Below are 20,259 nucleotides of genomic sequence, written 5' to 3'. Positions count from 1 at the left end.
TGTCTACAGGTGCTCATACTCAATTTGTACCAGAGGCATTTACATTTCTTAGAGTTGCCTGAAACTGACAGGTGTTTTCCATGAAAATTAACGCAAATGTTTTTCTTGGCAGCTCTTTTCACCTATTTCCCACCCCGGACATGTTGGTTTCTTCTGAAGTTATACAGAGCTGGAAACAAAAGCAGTGATAACCTTAAACACTGTTTCTGTGTTAATATTCACTCTCATGAAAATAGACACGGTCTAAATAGGGGAAGAGGGGAGAAATGAAGCACATGCGATAGTTTTACGGTGCCCGAGAAAAAAAAAATGACAAAAAGGGAGGGCACAAAATGTATTGATGAAACAGACTGTAAGAGCATAAAGGAAATACTTTCATTACTAATCTAACAAGAAGTTGTAACATCTCATAATGGCCATAAAAGTGCAGAAAAAAAATAAAAGTACATGCAAAGGGAAATTAAAGAGAAAACAATAGAAATGCTAAAAAAAAGTTTAAAATTAAGTATATAGAAATAGCAGAAAAGCCCAATTCTGAATTTGCATTTATTTTTCAGCCTTGTTATGCAATGTGAAGGCATCTCTGTGTGCTTTTATCATCCACACTTTAGGAACAGAAAGATTGGTGAAAAAGGGTGAAAAACTATCTACAGTCTCATTTTGGAAATTAAGAGTCTAAAGGAATTAACAGATGCAAGTCTGTTAGCTGAAAGTCTTCAGGCTTTCAGACATGCCTGTCTCCTTTTCCCATACAATGTTGAGGTAAGAGGTGACGCCAGCACTTTAGGGAGGAGGAGGAGTCAGCCTCCATCTTAGGAACACGTGCCATCCCATCCAGTACTGCACCGATGAGTGGAGAGAGAAGAGGCTCACTCTCTTACTCTCTTCCCATCACCTGCACTCGTAACAGTGCTGTGTCCAATCTGAGGAGGTAAAATTTATCACAAGTAGTCTTTTGTTAATTTTCAAGGCATAATAATGAAATGAAATTACCCTAAACCCCTCCCTCTTTATATATAATATAAAAAAAAAAATATGCATGGTTATAAAAAGCCCTTAAAAAGCAGAGGCTACCAAGGGGCAAAGTATTGTGATTTAACAGCTAAGAATGTCATGTGAAATCTTGGCTTTCACACAGTTTAAGCACAATTCCTATTCTGTGGCTCAGAATTATTGGTATTTAATTTGGCAAGCACTGGGATTCACCAGGAGGAAAGACCCCTTGAAACAGAGGCTGTAAGCAATCAAACTCACAGAGAATCCAAGATGACAGCTTAAGTGTTTTCAAGCATGCATTTATTAAAATTCAAGAAATGTATTGACTTTGTGGGGTTTTTTTGGAAACAAAAATTCTCCTTTCATCAGCTTTTGCAGCAAGTATTCCATGACTATACGTTTAGAAATAGGCTCATGCTGTTTTATAGTTTCCTCTCAAGAGTGTATTCTGCACTGGCAATAATGTCTCTATAAATTCTTGAATGCCACCCTAGCTGTAACTTAGTATTTTGCCATATCTAAAGATTACTCTTATGCATATACTCAAAATGTTGCTTTCATTTCCAAAGTTTACATTTGACACTCAGGCTACAATCCCATTTACCCATGTATGCAAAGCATTCATACCTGAAAATTCTGACTCAAACTCTTCCTGTTTTGACAGAATCTTTCAATTTCTTGGGACTGAGTCCAGAGGAATTTAAATTGCTTATTTGTTTTTTTTGGAGAAAGCGTCTTTCATAAGCAGTTAGCTCTCTAACAACCTAGCCTGCACTGATATTATCTTATTCTTCAGGCCACTTGTTTTAAACGTCAAGCAGAGAAATTTAGTTGAAGGTTTTTCAAAATAATGTATCTGTATTTATTCAGAGTAGAGGTACATGAAAAATGTAGAAAAGTTGCCTCTTTAACACATAATAGCTAGTTTTCTAATCTTGATGGAAAAAAAGAATCATCTACCTGGGTCAGCATGTCCATCTCCCCAAGTAAATTGCTGAACATTTCATCTATATCATCACATGTTTGCTCCATCTGAAAGAAAAAAATCCACAGACAATGAATCATCACAAGTTCATTTCAAAGCCAGCAACAGTCAAAAACACAGGATATGCAACGTTCTTTTATATTATGTTCCCAATTAACTTTAAAACAACTGTTCAAAGGTTGGTTTTGGACTTGCAAAAACCTCCATCCGGAGTTTAGAGATAACTACTAACAGATCAGAATCTCAATCCTGTATATGCTTAAACACACACTTGGGCTCTACACCCATTAGCAGTCCCAACAATCTCCTTGTATTATTTACATTTCATAGGAAGGCACTAGCTAATAAACCATGGTTGTATCTTAAACATCAAAGAAATGTAGCTAGTGAGAGATGGAGAGGGAAACAAAGTTTGAGGTTGAGAAATTCCTGAATGCTTCATCTTGAAAGCTTTCTTTCTCTGGCTTAGATGACTGACACAACAAGAGTTTATTAGGTGTTATCTAATGCAGGACCTGGTTATGGTTAGGTACATCACCAACGTTTTGCCTCAATACTTCTCCCTACTTTCTTTCAAATACTAGTGCACTGAGAGAACTCCAGTCTTACCTAACCTCAAGACATCTGAGGGAGAGCACTGAGACAAGGAAAATGGATACATGCTGCATGACAGTAAATGGTGGGTCTTGTTGCAAGAGGAGGGTGTGAAGACAGCACCACATGCTGGTGGTGGTGAGATACTGGGGAGATACAGCTTCTATAATAATCCTCTTCCTCTTTCTCATAAATTTGTTCCTTTGCAGGGAGAGAAGTAGTGTAAAAGGGTGTCTGACATGGAACACTGCCAGAGACAAGAACTATAAACATCATTTTCTTAAGAGGCTCAAGCCTGCAAGGGATTGAGAACTCTGGTACTGATTGCATAAAACCAGGGTTCAAACTAGGGTCAAACTTTAAACATATAAGTAGTCCTACTGGTTCACTGGCTTTGTGTGCACCTGTATTGGGTTTATGTGGCAAGGCTTTGGTAGTGGGAGGGCTGCAGGGGTGCCTTCTGTGAGAAGATGCCAGGAGCTGCCCCCATGTCAGAGAGAGACAGTAGTTCCAGCTGGCTCCAAGACAGACTTGGTGCTGGCCAAAGCCAAGTCCATCACCAACGCTGGTGGCACCTCTGCGACAACATATTTAAGAAAGGGTAAAAAATGCTGCACAGCAGCTGTACAAGCGGATTGAGAAAATGTGAGAGAAATAGCCCTGCAGGCACCAAGGTCAGTGAAGAAGGAGGGGCAGGAGGTGCTCCAGGTGCCGGAGCAGAGATTCCCCTGCAGCCCATGGTGAAGCCCATGGTGAAGCAGGTTGTTCCCCTGCAGCCCATGGAAGACCACGCCGGAGCAGGTATCCACACTGCAGTCTGTGGAGGACCCCACGCCGGAGCAGGTGGACATGCCCTGAAGGAAGTTGCAGGCCATGGTGTGCCCACGCTGGAGCAGGCTCCTGGCGGGAACTGCAGCCTGTGGAGAGGAGCCCACACACAGCAGGTTTGCTGGCAGGACCTGTGACCCTGTGGGGGACCCACACTGGAGCAGTCTGTTCCTGAAGGACTGCACCTTGTGGAAAGGACCCATGCTGGAGCAGTTCTTGAAGAACTGCAGCCTGTGGGAGGGTCCCACATTGGAGAAGTCATGAAGGACTGTCTCCCATGGGAGGGCCCTCACGCTGGAGCAGGGAAACAGCATGAGGAGGAAGGAGCAGCAGAGACAAAGCGTCATGAACTGACTGCAATTCCCATTCCCCGTCCCCTGTGTCGCTTGAGGGGGAAGAGGTAGAAGAGTTGGGAGTGAAGCTGAGCCTGGGAAGAAGGGAGGGGTGCAGTGAAGATGTTTTTAGTTTTGTTCTTATTTCTCATTATCCTACTGTCTTATTAATTGGCAATAAATTAAATAAATTTCCCTACGTTGAGCCTGTTTTGCTCAACAGTAATTGGTGATACCCCTGTCCTTATCTCGACCCATGAGCTTTTCCATTGTATTTCTCCCCCTGTTCTGCTGAGGAGGGGGAGTGATAGAGCAGCTTGGTGGGCACCTGGTGGCCAGCCAAGGTCAACCCATCACAGCACCTTACAGGATGAGGACCAACCTGATGCAAGAAAGCAACCAACTGAGGACAGGAACAACTCTAATGACTATAAAGACTGGCAAGAAAAGAAGACCAGCAAGTATCCTGTTCTTCGATCTTAATGCTTTTCCTTTAATACAGCATCTTGAGCGATGTAACTATTCCATAGTTAAATGATAAAGGCCACTGAACCACTAAAGTCAGTATCTGTTGTCTGAGAATTATTTGGTAGCATGTCTTTAATATGACAGTTAATATTGGAGCAGTCTGAGCCGCTCTGCCTCCTTTGGACTTGGTCTTTCTGGCATCTACATATGCAAGACCGGCCTAATTTTCACTTGTCCTCTTACCACCTGTGTTATCCCCCATACCAGAACTCATTAGTAGTACGCATGTACAGCTTTCATCAGTCAGGCTCGGGCACATTCTACCTGCTTTAGCCTTTTTTTGTAGCTGGTGTAACTAAACAAGGCACAGGCAACCAGGAACTGGACTTCAAGCCTTCACAGTTCTCTCAGATGCCAGAAATCAAAGACTTAAAGATTTGGGAACTGGATGCTGTTAAAGACATTTTAATAGGATGTGGTTGGCAGGGCTGAGGGTAACTGTAGCCCAATGGTGGAGATGGCACAGCTATGCCCATGCAACAGGGAACACATCACACATGACTGAGCAAACGGAGAGCTAAAGCCATTGTATCTGCTTCTTTTCCAGCTGACAAACCCACACTGGATGGCTCACTCTCTCTGTATGTATCATAGTTATCATACAGAGCTTTCTATATAAAATTCCATTTCTGTAGATTCAGCAGTATACTGGTTGGGTAAATGATTACTGAATCTTAATTCATTTATGTGAATCAACAGCTGTGTAGCTTCCTACACACCTGGCACTTGCAGAATCAATTTTCATAAAAAGGACAGATAAAATGGCACTTATTTGATCAGGCAGAGTGAAGCCAGATTTGTTATGTGACAAAAAATGGAGCTGCAGTTCATACTGAAAAGTATCTCATCAGTGCTTAAATAATACTGAGTAATTTTATGTTTTCCTTTTTTCTGATTTAGGAGAACAAAATATCTGCTGGGGGAATCTTATCAGCTCTAGTCATTTGTATGTTTTTGTGGTTTTTTTAAGCACTGGCTAGAGCTACTTTCAGGGAAAAGTCTTCATACTGGTTCCTCTGACAGACTGAAATCCTGCTTTGCTATAATTTTCCAGAATAGAAATATAAAAATGGTAAAAAAATTACTCTTGGGTTACAACCAGGAGACCTTACCAAGAGGAGGAGTAAGAACTGTCTAAAAAGAAAAAAAAAAAACAAACCAAAGTAAGAACCCTCTTCAGTAGTTAACAAAAAAAAAAAAAAAGAAAATAAGGCAAGAGAACAGAATATTGGATTATACAATACTTTCACCAAATTACGGGATTTTTACAGGTTCTAGTAAATTTAGAGCTTCTTTCTTAGCAATTATATGATTTTCTGAATCTTCAGACACATTCGATTCATAAGGAAAATAATGTAATCCTATGAAAAAGCAATGTGAAAAGAATTCTGTAAGAATTTCCACTGTAAATTGGAGCTAGTTAGTCACTGATGACTCTTCCTTATCAATTCAAATAAATTACATTTAATACTAGGGGGTTTTTTGAGCTTAAGCACATGGGGGAAGGGAGAAGGCCTGAACATATATTTTGAGAAGGAAGTAAGTCAGTGTCCCTTTTAAGTGTCATTTTCAATGACATCATCATCACAAGCCATGTTGTCACCAAGCCATTGCCCCTACTGGTATCTTTTTTTTTTCCTTGAATTTTATTGATTGGGTTTAGGAAGACAAAATTAACATCATAATCACCAAATACCCTGAAAATATTTTTATGTTATAACACACTGAATGATCTCTTAAACCTATAGGAGAACTCTCCAAATTCATCAGGGATTTTTTCAAGAGCTAGAAAAGCAAAAGATAGTAAAATGAGTCCCCAAAATGTGGAACTGCAAAAGAGTGTCCATCCGCTCTCCTCCTCTTTGACTCCTCTCCACAATCATTTCCATTTCTTTTACTTGATTGCCACAGTAGGAACAAACAGACAAAACAATATGCAGATTTGGGAACTATCCCATTCAAGGAAGACGTTGCTGCATTTTGGACCAGCAAATTCTTTTGACTTTTATAAATAGCCTTGAACTTATTCAAACCAGAAACTCAAAGTGAAACCTGCAGATGTATGAGCTATTATTAACAAAAAAGAGGAAAAGATTTAGCAAGGTCCCCAGAAGAATATTGAGTTTCATACTCAGTCCTCCTCTCTATCTACTAAACAGTAACTTTTCTGTCATGTTTTTCTGTATATAGTACTAACACTAGTAACTCTTAAAATCACTATCAACTTCAATAAACCGAAGAGAAAAAAAAAAGACAGTACTTTTAATTAAGTTTCCCATGTTATGCATAAGATTTTAAGCAGAGAAAAAACCAGAATTAAAATAAAAAGAGGAAATTGCGGTTGTCAAGAACAAACATGCTAAGGAGGGGCTTGAGGGAAGGCATACATGTGAAACGTAACCTATTTTTAAAGTGATTTTCAAATTGACATCTTCTAGACCACTTTTTGAAGTAACACCAAGCATACAGGCAAAGGTATTCCTTGTCTTTTATTTCCCCCAAATTTCACATTCTCAAACCTTCACTGAGCTCTCATGAAAGCCTCTTTTTTTTTTTTTTTTTTTTTTAAATACTCCCACATTTCTCATACTGTATATCTAAGGGTTTGGGGCATTTTCTCTTCAGCTTGCTATTCTAACCACCAAGTCTCACTATTTAGTTTATGCATATTAAACTCTCACAGGTTTGTATAATACGTAAATATCGACTCATTGTATTTTGACTCATCAATACATTTATTCACCCCACCATTTACCAGAAGTCCCCCAGACCTGCTAGACCTATTATTTTTTTACCTTCCCAATTTCAGATTTAGCAGCCTCTTTGCTGATAAAAATAATTTAAAACTAAATTAAGAGATGTGAATAACAAGACTCTTGTATTTTATTGTACTCCTTGTAGTTCTAGCATCTTTGTATTTCAGCTCACTCAATGAAAAAATATGGTTTCTGCTTATTTGTTCCTACTTCTCCTTTCCTGTTAGTGTCTGTCTTTTGTAGTGTCTGTCTTTTCTCCATCACATGCTTTGCTGCCATTTCCAAAGACCTACTTGCATCCATTCAAGTACCCCTGTGAGGGGGCCTCCAACCATTTCCTTTTCGCAAGAATCAGCCCTGCTGCCCTGGATGACAATACAAAACTCCTGTGCACTATATTTCTAAACTTGCCAACAGACCCACAAAAAATTCTTCCCTCTCCTAAATATCTATTCCATATATACCCTTATTTTGAAATTGAGATGTAAATTTCTACATTTTTTGAGCTATGGGCTAGGAAGCTGGAATTAAGTTATGTCACTTCTAACACCAGAGAAATTTGGCAGATGCACAGAAAGAAAGCTAGCCCACAGAGACGGATGGGAAACACTCCCTGGTCCAACTTGTTGCGCTTGCATGAGCAACGTACTTTGCTGACAGTGAACAACGTTGTTTTCCCATGGGGATGGTCCAGTATTCAAGGGCACCAAAGGAAAACACTGACTGAGAAATTTCTTGCTCAGATGCAAGAACGGAGAAGCAGTCCTTGCACTCAGTCTCAAGGTGCACAACCTCACCTGGGTTAAGTAGAACCTCACCTATGTTATTTAGTGTCATGCACTGACAGGTGGGGCAGGAACTGCCTTTCCTGGTCTATAATATGAACTCTGTAATTAAAATCAGGATATGACTTCTGCATGGTTGCATACATTTTGATTTGTTAAGATACTAGACAGAATAATAAAATAAGTTTATTTTCTTAAGAATGAAGAAAGTTTTGTGATTTGCACACTTACATAAGACAACAGCACTATGTCTATGAACAATACATAGGAAATGGAATCGTTTGATAGAATCATTATCACTTGGCAGGAAGCTAACAGAATGAGTAGTAAAACAATGGCACAAAATTCACCCTGTTTAAAAAAGGAACTATTAAAAAATATCATGAAAGCTGACAGGGTCATCATACGGTGTAGCTCAAAATAAACAGGCATGGTACTATACTAAGCAGAGTTTGAACTGTTAGTATCTGACAGCTCTGAGAATTACTGAAAGCCAGTCCCTTTCAACAGGAAGAGTGGTCTAACTCACATGGTAACAAGGCTTCTGCACTTGCAATCTGAAAACAAGCTCAAAGCCCTTGTGCAATACCGAACAGGAAACACCAACGGTATCGCACACGAGATTACCATCTCTGCAACTCAGTCTCAGTTGAGTTGATGCAGTTTAATCAACCTAAGAGCTACAAACAAAAAAGGAATGAGGAACGGCATGGTATCAGTAGAACAAAGACATACAGCAGATTCATGCTACAAACAGTATTAGGAACCAGTCCACTTAGTAATCTGGTGAACAGTTATGGACATATTCATTAAATTCAAAGCATTGTTGTTATTCTTAAACTGTTAAATATGCAAATAGCAAGGATAAAAATACATGAAGTATATTTTTACAAGTCACACAGAAAGATCAAAAGCACACCTTCACCTCCCAGTCCCTCCACTACAGTATGTAGGCGTCGGAGTATCAAGTCCACCAAAATGAACACTAGCTATTTGACTACCCAGATGACCACTACCAGCATTGTAACTTCCTGCTAACGCTTAATGCTTAAATGCTTTCTGGAGTGGAATGAAGAAATCTTGTTGAAGAAGAAGAATCTTGAAGAAATAATGTTTTAGAGAGACCCACCAGCAGCCCAATGATTAAATCACTCAATTCAGAGATTCACCCTTACCTACAGCAGACTATGCAAAGTAGATCAACCCATATCAAAGACAGAAAAAAAGAAGAGAATTAGGGAAGGGAGATGAAAGTGACAGAAGCCCCACCATAAAGAGCAAAGCTGGAAAGAGGGTAACTGATTGTCACAGGAAACAGATGTGAAAGCAGTATGATAAAAAAAATGCATCAAAACCTAGAGGAAAGTTACTGAGGCATCATTTCATCCTGGCTTATAACACAAAATCAATGGGATAGTAAATGAAACTGAAAGTCTGCACAACTGTTCCAGGGAAACGTGCACAGAGTAATTGTGAAACTCATCATCAAAACTGGTGAGTTAGCAAGCTGAGGAGTTGGTTTTCTCTACAAGCAGCTATAGCTAGAAGTGTTAGTATTTCAGAGAGTTTCAGGCAAGGACGATGAACCTCGTGTTTCAAGACCTAAAACAAAGGCTCCACCAATTTGGAACCAGAGTAAAGCTTTCACGATAGACAGGTTACACCATACCTTCCAGCACAGGATTTCTCATACCTCCTTCTGAAGCACGTGATGCTAGCCACTGTTGCAGACAACTTGCTGGCCAAATTGACTGCAGGTCTGAAATAGATCTAACCAGGTTTCTTACAACGATTTTACAGTTAGCTGTGAAGAAAAACTCTGAATACTCAAATTTCTCTTATATACTTAAGTGAGGCAGGATGGAAGTTCCTTAACTAGCTATTGCATCATGTCTAGTAAAAAGTCCCTAACAGACACTTAGGTCAATTTTTATGAAGTAGAATAAGAGAGAACATCTGTCTCTGCAGAATTCAACCTAGAAGAATAATCCAATTAGTTACTAATTCTAGTAGATACTAAGAAAGGCAACTGAAGTTTTGGAGTGATAAAGTAGAAATGGCAGCTGCCCCCAAGCTTTCAAAATCACAACCAGATTTGGCAATTAGCATGTTGACTTTTCTCTTTCTTACCTACCTAACATGACCCTGTAACTCTCTTCTGTTTTAATACTAACTCATATTTTGAAAAGGATGGATCAAAAGCAATTAGACTGCTTCCAGCACTGCACTTACCTAATATTGATAAGCGTGACATTTTCCAAGAAAAAGCTTGCACATATAGATAACTCTGAAAGCAGTTTCTTACTCACATCACCTATTTTTCTGGGAAATCTGGTGTGCCAATGACTGTAGGTTTATCTGCAGCTGAAATTACATTGCATATTTACTTCAGGGATGGGTGTGACATGTCATAACTCTGCTCATGATGGAATAAAAGTGACACACTAAAACACTAGGAACTTCAGGAAGACTGATACAACTGCAAAAGTATATTTCCTAGTTTAAAAGTAAGTCACATTTGGCTTTGGATTAAAATAAAAATGGCAGATAAATACAATCATGTGAGAGAATCCTTTTCTAATGTTAACCTGGGGCACTAGAGCATCTTCAGGTGACCATGCCACAAAAAACACTTCTAGCATTTTCCATTGATTGCTCCAGACACATTTTTACATACACTGTGGAACCGATTTTGACTCCAGTTGCCTTGTTATCTTGTATCACATTGCTCACACTGACTGCAGCAAGACTAAAGGCACACCTGATAATTAAGCTTGTAACTCACTCTACTAACTCCAGAATCATCCATTCAGGTATAAGCACAAACATCTTTAGATAAGAGCACCCCAAACTCACAGATCCTACTTCTGTGTCACAGAAATTGTAACTATGCCATTTATACAATTAAACCTCTTGAAAGCTTGTTCCCTTTTTTGCTGTTTTGGAAATTCACAGTTAACTCACTTGTATTACAGGAACAAACCTGCAGTTAGGACTGAATTTGGAAGAAGCCTTTATTAGTCCAAAATACTCAGATTTCATAGACCTGAAAGCTACACTGCTGCACTTTAATGATGACAGCAGTTGTATTTTACCCTTGTTTTGCCAAGATGATAACAATAATTTAAACACCACAGGAACTCCTATACATGAGTACACCAAGTGAGCACAAGTACACTGCCATCTTTTACAGTGATATATATTTGAGTACTTCATTTTCCATTGGAGAGAGAGAGAGAAAGAGTTTTAGTATGTTTGTAAAGCACCATGGGACACTGAGTCTGAGGCCGTCCTTCAGATGATGCTGCCTCAGCATCCATCTCCTCTGTGCTCCCCAGCCTTCCCCTCTCCCCCACTGTCCTGGTTTTGGCTGGGATAGAGTTACTTTTCTTCCTAGTAGCTGGTATAGTACTATGTATTGGATTTAGTGTGAGAATAATGTTGATAACACACTGATGTTTTAGTTGTTGCTAAGTAGCGCTTATCTTAAGCCAAGGATTTTTCAGTTTCCCATGCTCTGCCAGCAAGCAGGTGTACAAGAAGCTGGGAGGGAGCAGAGCCAGGGCAGCTGACCCGAACTAGCCAAAGGGGTATTCCATACCATAGAATGTCATGCCCAGTATATAAACAGGGGGGAGTTGGCCAGGCAGGGCGGATCACAGCTCGGGCATCAGTCAGTGGGTGGTGAGCAATTGCATTGTGCATCACTTGTCTTTTCTTGGGTGTTAGTTCTTTTTTTGTTATTTTCCTTTTCATTACTATTATTATATTATTACCCTTAGTTAGCAGTGTATTTTATTTAACTTTAGTTATTAAACTGTTGTTCTCTCAACCCACGAGTTTTACTTTTTTTCCCTCCTCCTCCTCACCCCACTCGGAGGCGGGAGGGGGAAGTGGCTGCGTGGTGCTTAGTTGCTGGCTGGGGTTAAACCACGACACCCATGCACTGCCCCAAACACATACTCTCTTCTTTATCCCACTTGCTGAGAGTGGTGTTTGAGAGAAGCAGCTGTGGGTCCTGTTCTTAGGGTGAGGCGGGATGGCAAGATTATTGAATGGTCCCAGAAGCTCGGTTAAGAGAGGCTGAGAGGAACAAGTGACTACCTAAAAGCTTGTCCACAGTATGTCAGGAGGAAGTTACTCAAGGCCAGAGGAGGGGGTTAGCAAAGGACTCTCCTGCTAAGACGAGAGAGGACAGGAAGAACATTTAACCAGTGACAGGCAGCATATGCTATGGCTATGGAAAAGGAGTGTAGAGGGATATGGCATGCAGGCTGGGTGCAAGACAGCTCATTCACCAAGCTCCTCTCCCAAATCACTCTCAGGCACAGACACAGAGTCTGGATCCTGGGCTCCAGAAAATGTATCCCAGATGTACTCGAGCAGCTGGCGACTGTGAGTTAAAACCGCCTTATGCAAGGGGAAAAAGAAACTCCAGTGTAAAGCACAAACTCAGGGAGGAGAAAGCTGGGGAGCAATTTCTATGTACCAGAACTTCACTTTGTAGCCTCCTGTCAGCTCCCAAAGGAGACTGCTTTTATGGAGCTCAAAAGCAGTGCCACTTCTGTTCATTTTTATATAGTATCCTCCCAGCAGACAATGTGCTTCAGTCTGGCCTGTGGGTCTAAGAACACTACAGAAATGCTGTACAGCTACAGACTCGGTCATTTTCTTTTTCCTTTGTCACAGAATTATTTACTGTAGAATGGTCCAGTTTGGGGACTTTCTCACCATGAGCCATACAGGCAGCACAAACTCTCTGTGTAGAATGAAATGGTACGAGGACACGTATTTCCAGTCCTACGCCTTCACACAGATTGGTAGAAGAAACAATTCCCTACTCTGTGCCAGAATACTGGCACATAGGAACAAGATCTCCACTCCCCCAACTTATCTTGTCCTGGGAAAGGCAGAAAGCTGGATGGAAGTGTGTCCCCTGAGCTGGATTCAGCTCATGAACCACCAGCTGACCTAGGCTCCTCTATCTTGTGTTGACAACATGTCTACTTCAGCTCTACTCAGGTATAAACAACTGCAGACATACAAGTTACCAAAAAATATGAATCTCAGTTCTAGGTTCCTCCCATTCCCTGCCTTGATGGGAAAGCAGAATAGTGAAAGAGTAATGTAAGTCTGAGTAGCACAAATTTGTTCTGTTTCCACATTTCTTCCCATAATCTGTAGTTTGCTGATGTTGGCGTAATGTTTTCCTTCCTGTTTTTTCCAGTTACCCAACATTGCTGTACGGAACTTACATGACAACAAGAGACTGTCTTGTACTCAAAAAAATCACCAGCAAATGAGAATAGTGCAATTATTAATAATTTTTGGATCCAGCAGAATGCTCAGCCTAACTCCACCCTGCAATGGAGCAGATGGGCTATAAGCATTTCATTCCCATTTGCTACTTTTGAACTATTCCCAGAATTCCCTTATCCTCAGGTCACTGAGCTATGGGAAGTGCGTCTTGTGGCTCTCTACTAAATGAAGAGTTTGATATTTAGCTTCACAATCCATAAGGTAGGCTGATCCCACATGAATAGATTGTCTAATGAGCAGAAAATGGTAGACAAGGAAGCCCACAGATGAGAGAAGGCAGCATACAGGGATCCACAATGGGGGAAAATCCTTCCCCTCTCCAGTTCCCTATAGAATCAAGAGATGTTAAGTGTGGAATAATGAAAACAATAGCACAAACTTAGGAAGAGGAAAAAAGGAATGAAAAGTTACAGTACAAAATTTAAGTGCAGGAGCTGCTACGTTGAATAATCCATGGTTCATCTTTTCCAACATTCACTCCCTCCCACAATGAGCCATTAGAGGTAAGTGCAAGATATGCTATAAGGGTCTCTGAGAGAACTGTCTACCCGTACAAATAACTTATTCCTAGGCCCTAGTCATTGGCAAAAGCTCTAAGTCACCATCTTATCTCTTATAATCACATGTTCTTATTACTGCCAGAAATGCTTAAGGGAGGGCACACATGGTATGGGAAAGGAAGACTGAAAGAGGAAAAGACACCAGCATAAAATGCTCTGCCAGATAAGAGTGAAGCAAAAGGGTGAAAACAAATCTGTAAAAATTTTATTGAACCCATCTGTTTGTTTCATACACAGTTCGTATATTAAAATCAAATGAGGCAAGCAATGCTTTAATATTAAATTACAGGTATTTCACCGAAGTACAGTGCTCAGTACCATAGTGAGTGGTAAAAAAATTAAATGAAGATTTTTTTTCTAAATCTTTTTCTCAGCTTTACTACTGACTGAACAGTCAGGTACAATTTCAAGGCCCATTATTAACTTTCCACCTAGAAAAGCTGTTTCTTTCAGTCTAGATAACACACAGTGACCACAAACAGCTATAAGCAATGGGTTTCAGACAAAGATCTGTAAGGAAAGTGGAAGCCTGGAGTCACCACAGATGGGATGTTATATTGGTATGGCTGTGGCTGCTTTGCCACAGCCCAGCAAGCCCTGAACCACACAAAGGAAACAGTTACAGGAAGAAAACGCAGCAAGAGGAGAACAACCTTGTGACATTTCCAGTGTAATTCTTCCATTTCTGTAAGTTTTTCCATGAGAAGGAAATGCCACTGCCTCCCTCTTTTTTCCTTACCAAGTGGAGGAGGGATGGAACAACTGATCTGGTCAGAGATAGCAACTCCATCATGACACAGGGGAGACAAAGGAGGTCAATCTAGTGACAGATATGAAAGGCTTTGCTGAATTCCATGGAAGAACATGGCCCCCATGGGACAAAACTGCAGCTAAGTTTATGCTGAATCCCTTCCTAGGACTGGCACGCAAAACCACTGGCTCATTTGTATTTGCTCTCTCAAACATTAGGTCTGCCAGCCTCCCCTCAGTCATGAACATGTGGTCACCAAAGTACAAAACTAAGCTGCAACCACAACAAGTATTTGGGAATGTTATCTGTGTTCATGTTTTTAGCATGTATTCTCACTTGCTCAGGGTTATCTCAGCAACTTAGGCCCCCCAAGCCACACGTACAGCAGATCTTCCAAACACAATATTTCATCAAAAAGTACAGAGAACAGTAATGTAGACTTGACTTATTTAAATGATTATTTTTTAAAATTTGCAATCAGAGACAAAAAACACATCAATTTTCAAAAATACTTTTTGGGCTGATACATCCTTCTTATTTCTGTGCTTCAATGAAATTCCCATAGCTAGTGAGAGAATGGGGGCTTCTAGTACTGTTAGAAAGTACTAGAAAATCTTCAAAAGTACATCAAAATCTTGCTCTGAAGCAGAAGAAAAGTAATCATGTGTCTGCAGTCTGGGCTACCTGAAGATGCAGTGAGAGTACCAAAACAGATCAACTAAGGCCATTCAGAGGCAAGTTTTCATTTGCTGCCTACATGGACTTGATGTCAGCAGGTTAAGTGACAATTCTGTAGAGCTTGCCCACTCTCTTGGTGAGCTGCCTTCTAGGCAGACACATTATTTTGCCTAAAACTGGGGGCTCAGAAGGTCATTTGCAATTTTTATCAGGAAAAGCATCTGGTGAGTGCCTCTGATTTTGGCTCCTAGCTGTTCTCTCTATGCTTGATGGACTAGCAATGCTGCTAGAAGCAGATTTGTTCCCCATACATCCCCACTCTCCCTGATAGGTATAGGTACAGTGACAAGATTTTCACCAAAATTTTCATTATATCAGTTGGATTGCCTGAGGACAACTGAGAACTTTCCACTGTTAGTGATATCAGCCATGCAGGGTCTGCTCATCACTGATAGCAGATACAGAGGGAGTTTCATCCTTTAATATTAGCGTTACATGTCGCACTTCTACATCCACTGCTTTAGATTACAAGCAAATACAGAGTGAAAGTAAAAATGGAAATGGACTGAGGAGATGCATCCAGTGCAAAACTTCTATCAGAAATGTCTCTGTATGCATTTCTACACAGAGTATCATAGAAAAATTTGGTTCATATACACCGAACCTTCTTTTTTTTCTAGGATTCATAATGCACCTACTCCCCAAAATACTCCTAATAACTGTAGCCCTAATTTATTTGAGCCTAAACTCATGGCATGCTGGATTAACGCTCAACAAGAAGAAACAGTGCTGTGTGCAGGCTGATGTAGCTTCTGGTAGCAACAATTATGAGAGCAGATCTAAAAGGTCACTTTATTGGAAGAAAGGCTGTGAAACTAATGACAGGCTTAAACTTTTTAAACAGTCATTATCAAACTAGTTTGTGAATTCCCACATTGAAGTATTAAGTCAGCTCAAAGTCATTTGTGTTTCCTTTTCATTCACAGCCCAGAAGCAATACTGTAAATCAATATTGAGGGGTGGTGAGGAACACATGTTCATGTATGCTCACGGAGATGCTCAAAAGTCTCCTACAGAAACTTAAGAAGAACATGGCACCCTAGCTTCTTTCTTTCACAGTGCAACATACTATCTTCTACACTGGCAGCTATACTGTTAATATCTAGGGTAGCCATGAATCAATAGGCTAGATGATAAGGAAAGCTGCCTAAAATGCCTGCTTTTCTAAGAGCAATTTTACTGTATCACGGATTACTCCTAATCAAGAAAAGACATATGGTGGAGTTTCTATGACATTTGCATCTGACCTGGTCATCCCAGGCTCTTTTTAGTCAATGAAGGGAAAGAAAGGCAATTTTATAGAGCATGATTCATGGTAGCTGTCTAAAACTGGGCAGCTGAACCAAGTTTTAGCAGTATCTCTCTCTCTCCATTGACTGTAAAGGTGACTCAGAACCTCAGGTGACTAACTAAAATGCTAATGCCTAAAGTTAGGTGAGGAGGATCCTGCCTATAAAGTCCAAGAAGTGCTTTGGAAGGTCTACATGGATGCAATTTACCATTGTTACTAGAGACCTTCCAAAAGAAACAAGCTAAAGCTTCTATATTGCTGCAGGCAAATAAGAGGTCTTATTTTCACTTTCACCCCAGATCAGCACCTGACCATGTGAAGTCATCATCACAACAGGTCAGATGGGCCTACAACAAAACAAGTCAAAACATACTGAAATGAAAGATGAAAAAAAGGTCTGTGGGAAGGAAAAACACATGTAGTTTGCAAAGAGAGCAGGAAAAGATAGGGGCCTTGATATCTGAATGATATGCAGGAAAACCAAACTCAGCTACATTCCTGTAAAGCCACCTCTGAAACATAAACACTCTTTCAAGAAAATCTACATTCCCAGATCTTCTCAAAGGACAGATGTTCATGAATCTGCAAACAAGACAGGTCCTCTCTTGAACAAGGCAACCCCTCCTCTCAGCTCGAGCAGTACTCCAGACTGGTAGTTTTCTCAAACATTTTGTAGGGCCAAAGAGATGCAATAGCTGATCCCTCCATTCACAGGTTGCCCAAGTCCTACCTCTCCCTTCACCACATACTGCAGAGCAAGAGAAGGAAAGCTTTCTGCCTCTTGTTCCTCTCATTGCTGTAAGACATTTCTTCTGACAGGAAAGGTGAAACACAGCAAAAGCAAAATCTTAATGGGTTAGGTAAATTCTTTACTACCTAAGAAATCTCGGGCCACAGTACTGAGTTAAGCTGTTACAACATCCAGCAGGCCCTTCTGTTCATACTGTTGCCCTCTTTGTGCAAATTGTTACCCTCCCAAATGTGTTAGTCTCTAAAGCTTTATAAATTAAAAAAAGATCAAGTTTCCAGCCTGATTCACAGGTGCATGAGTTATAGTGTGTGATCCAGTAGACACTGCTCAAGTATAGTGCGAATCAGACTTTTGATCTATAAAAATCAAACTTAGCTGGAATAAATACATTTGATAACAAAATAAACCAGCACTTCAAAGGCATCACACCCTGCTTGAAGATACTGCACATCAAATAATCACAAATTCCAGCATGAACAATTAAAACACAATTTACTCAATAATTACTTTGAGCCTTCAGTCATATTTGCCTCCAAACACCAGAAGAGTCTGTAGTACCCACAGGAGGTATTTAAAGAAGAAAGAGAACACAGGCAATGATTAAAAGTACCCTTTCAGAGGCAATACATTTTTCCAGTTATGTGTGCTCCCAGATGGATCAGAATTCTCTGACAATATAAAACAAGGATCACTCAGCTATCTGTAATGCTCCATTGATTAAACCTTCCAAAGACACTTGTAATCCATATTTTAAACCAAATTATCTCCATTTTTAAGCAATGCTTGCACAAAGCATGAAGTACAATTAGATGTAATAGTCTCCTTAGAAAGCCCACAGGGGAAAACAGAACTGAACAGGTTCAGCAAAAAGTTGAACATTCTGTTTTAAACATAAAGTTTTAACCTAAATTCACATTCTTTACAAAGTTTCTAGAAAAAAAACTTTGTAAAGTTAGTGAACATGAATTATTAGGAACCTACACAGGTGGAGCAGGTCATCTAGTATAGCCCTCTGAAGCACTGGGGCTTAGCTATTTGTCTCTAATGAAACAGATGTACTACATTGAGTCCTAGAAACACTACATTTACACCACTGTTGTGCAGCAGCAGTGTAATTAATTAACAGTGACATCAATAGAGTCATATGTGAAATGAGTATGTTTTAGAAGCAAGTCAGGAACAGATGACAAAATATGCATGTCATGTAGTTCACAAAGGCGAACTAGAACCAAAGAGGACAAATGACTGCCAAAATCCTGCAAACAGTAGTTTTGAGGGGTAGAGTCAAGCTGGAGCCACGCTAATCATAGAGTCAGAGTAATCTGGGGCAGGAAGGGACCTCAAAAAGTTAATCTGTCTGTCCCAGTTTGGTAGCACCCTGCGTATTTTGTTTGTAGGCTGTATTCCTACATCCAAATTTTTAATGACAGTTAAGACAGTCTGGATGATATGCTGCCTAAAAGACCCTACCGGATACGTCTTCCCAGTGTGACAATGAATGGATTTAATAACTTCTCTTTTGGTGCACAAGGGATTAAAAAACTACCCCAAGCTTGTGGAGACTGTATTTATGTTACTTCTCCATGGTATTCAGATGAGGGTATCATGCAGGATGGGCCTTCTCAAAGTCAGGAGACACATCTATTTCTTCCCTAAACCATGAGGCCAAATACACCACCAGCAGAGATATGAACTGCGTTCCTTGGAAGTCTGTATTGGCTGTTCTGCCATAACCACACCACCTTCTTACATGCTTAGTTTAAGACTGATAGATTCACATGATGTATTTTTTGGCCGCTTGTGCCAGGCCGCTTGGTCTGCAGTTTCTCCCGTTTGCCTTCACTTTCCCGATACAGCCACCTATTACACGGCACTGTGCGTCCCCCGGGATCCCACCTGCCTCACGAGGCTGCAGGGAAGCTTTTGCAATCCTGCCTTGCAAATGATCAATCTCCTACTCGCCCCCTCAGGGTCTGGGCACAGTCAAGGTCTGGCTCAGGTTAACCCTACCGAAAAGTACAACCAACACCGGGACCCAGCACCGCAGCACTAAATCCCATTATCCCATTTCAGCCCACTGAGGCCACTCTTGCCGTCGGAAGGCTCCCCGCCCCAAGGGGGGAGGCCTGTGTGTGAGAGGTGGCTCTCGCCACAGGCTTCCCGGGCGGCGAGGCGGCACGGCGGGGACTGGCGGGCTCCCCTCTGCGGGCACCCCCGCTGCCCACGCAGGGCTGCCGCCCTCCAAGGGCATCACAAGCCGTGCCCAGAGAGGTGTTTGCCGCAACTCCCCACCCCGAGCACCGGTATTTGCCGGCATGATTTCTCACCACAGCGAGCAAGACACCCCACGCCCCCCACCATGCCACAGCAGGGCGCCTCACGCTTCCCGCGGCGGCCGCACCTCCGCCCTCCCGCCCCGTCAGGGTCCCGGGCTGGCGCAGGAGCCCTTGGGGGTCCGGCTAATCCCTCCCGCCCCGGCTTACCTTGGCGGGCGGGCGGCGGGGGCCGCCGGCTCCCGAAAGCCCTGCGAGCAGGAGGCGCGGGGCGGCGGGGCTGCTCTGCTGCACCCCTGCACGGCGGGACCTCGCCCGCCCTTCGCTTGTGGGGAAGTGGGGCCGCCAGCCGCCCCGGGGCGGCTACCTCCGCGGGAGCCGCCCCGGTGCACGCAGCGCCGCGCTCCGCCTTCGGCCCGAGGACAGGCGCCTCGCAGAACCTGGGCGGTCGACGCGCTCCCCGGGCCTTGAGAGCCCTTCTGCGGGAGCAGGAGGAGCCGGGCCCGCTCCCTGCGACGGCTTCCCCTCGCTGGGACTCGCCGCTGGAGGCCGACCCGAGGGCTGCGGAGAGCCGGAGCAGACGCGTCCCTTCCGCGCTGTGGAGAGGCCCCCTCGTCCCCAGCGCCTTAGGGAGACGCCGGCTGCCCACAAAATGGAGGCTGAGGCTCACCCTGCGAAGGCTTGCGAGGCTGGAGGCCCAGTCGGAGAGGCTGTGGCCGCTGTGGGGGCAGTAGTCCCACGGGGGGAGCCCCGGCAGGCCTGGGCAGCCCAG

General features: G+C 42.1%; 1 protein-coding gene across 1 annotated transcript in view; it reads right to left on the bottom strand.

Moving 5' to 3' along the window:
- APBB1IP (amyloid beta precursor protein binding family B member 1 interacting protein) overlaps positions 1–19,742 on the bottom strand; it is a 74,763-nt gene extending 55,021 nt beyond the window's left edge. Inside the window, exons 1-2 of the mRNA XM_050891924.1 lie at positions 19,698–19,742; positions 1,957–2,028 (exon numbers count right to left, since the gene is read on the bottom strand). Of these exons, the coding sequence (XP_050747881.1) occupies positions 1,957–2,028 (72 nt within the window). The 5' untranslated portion in view covers positions 19,698–19,742. The remainder of the gene's footprint in view (positions 1–1,956; positions 2,029–19,697) is intronic.
- Positions 19,743–20,259: the final 517 nt, after the last annotated feature.

Source organism: Gymnogyps californianus, chromosome 2, assembly GCF_018139145.2.
Source record: "Gymnogyps californianus isolate 813 chromosome 2, ASM1813914v2, whole genome shotgun sequence".
Lineage (NCBI taxonomy): Eukaryota > Metazoa > Chordata > Aves > Accipitriformes > Cathartidae > Gymnogyps > Gymnogyps californianus.
This window is presented reverse-complemented; position numbering and strand designations above follow the sequence as displayed.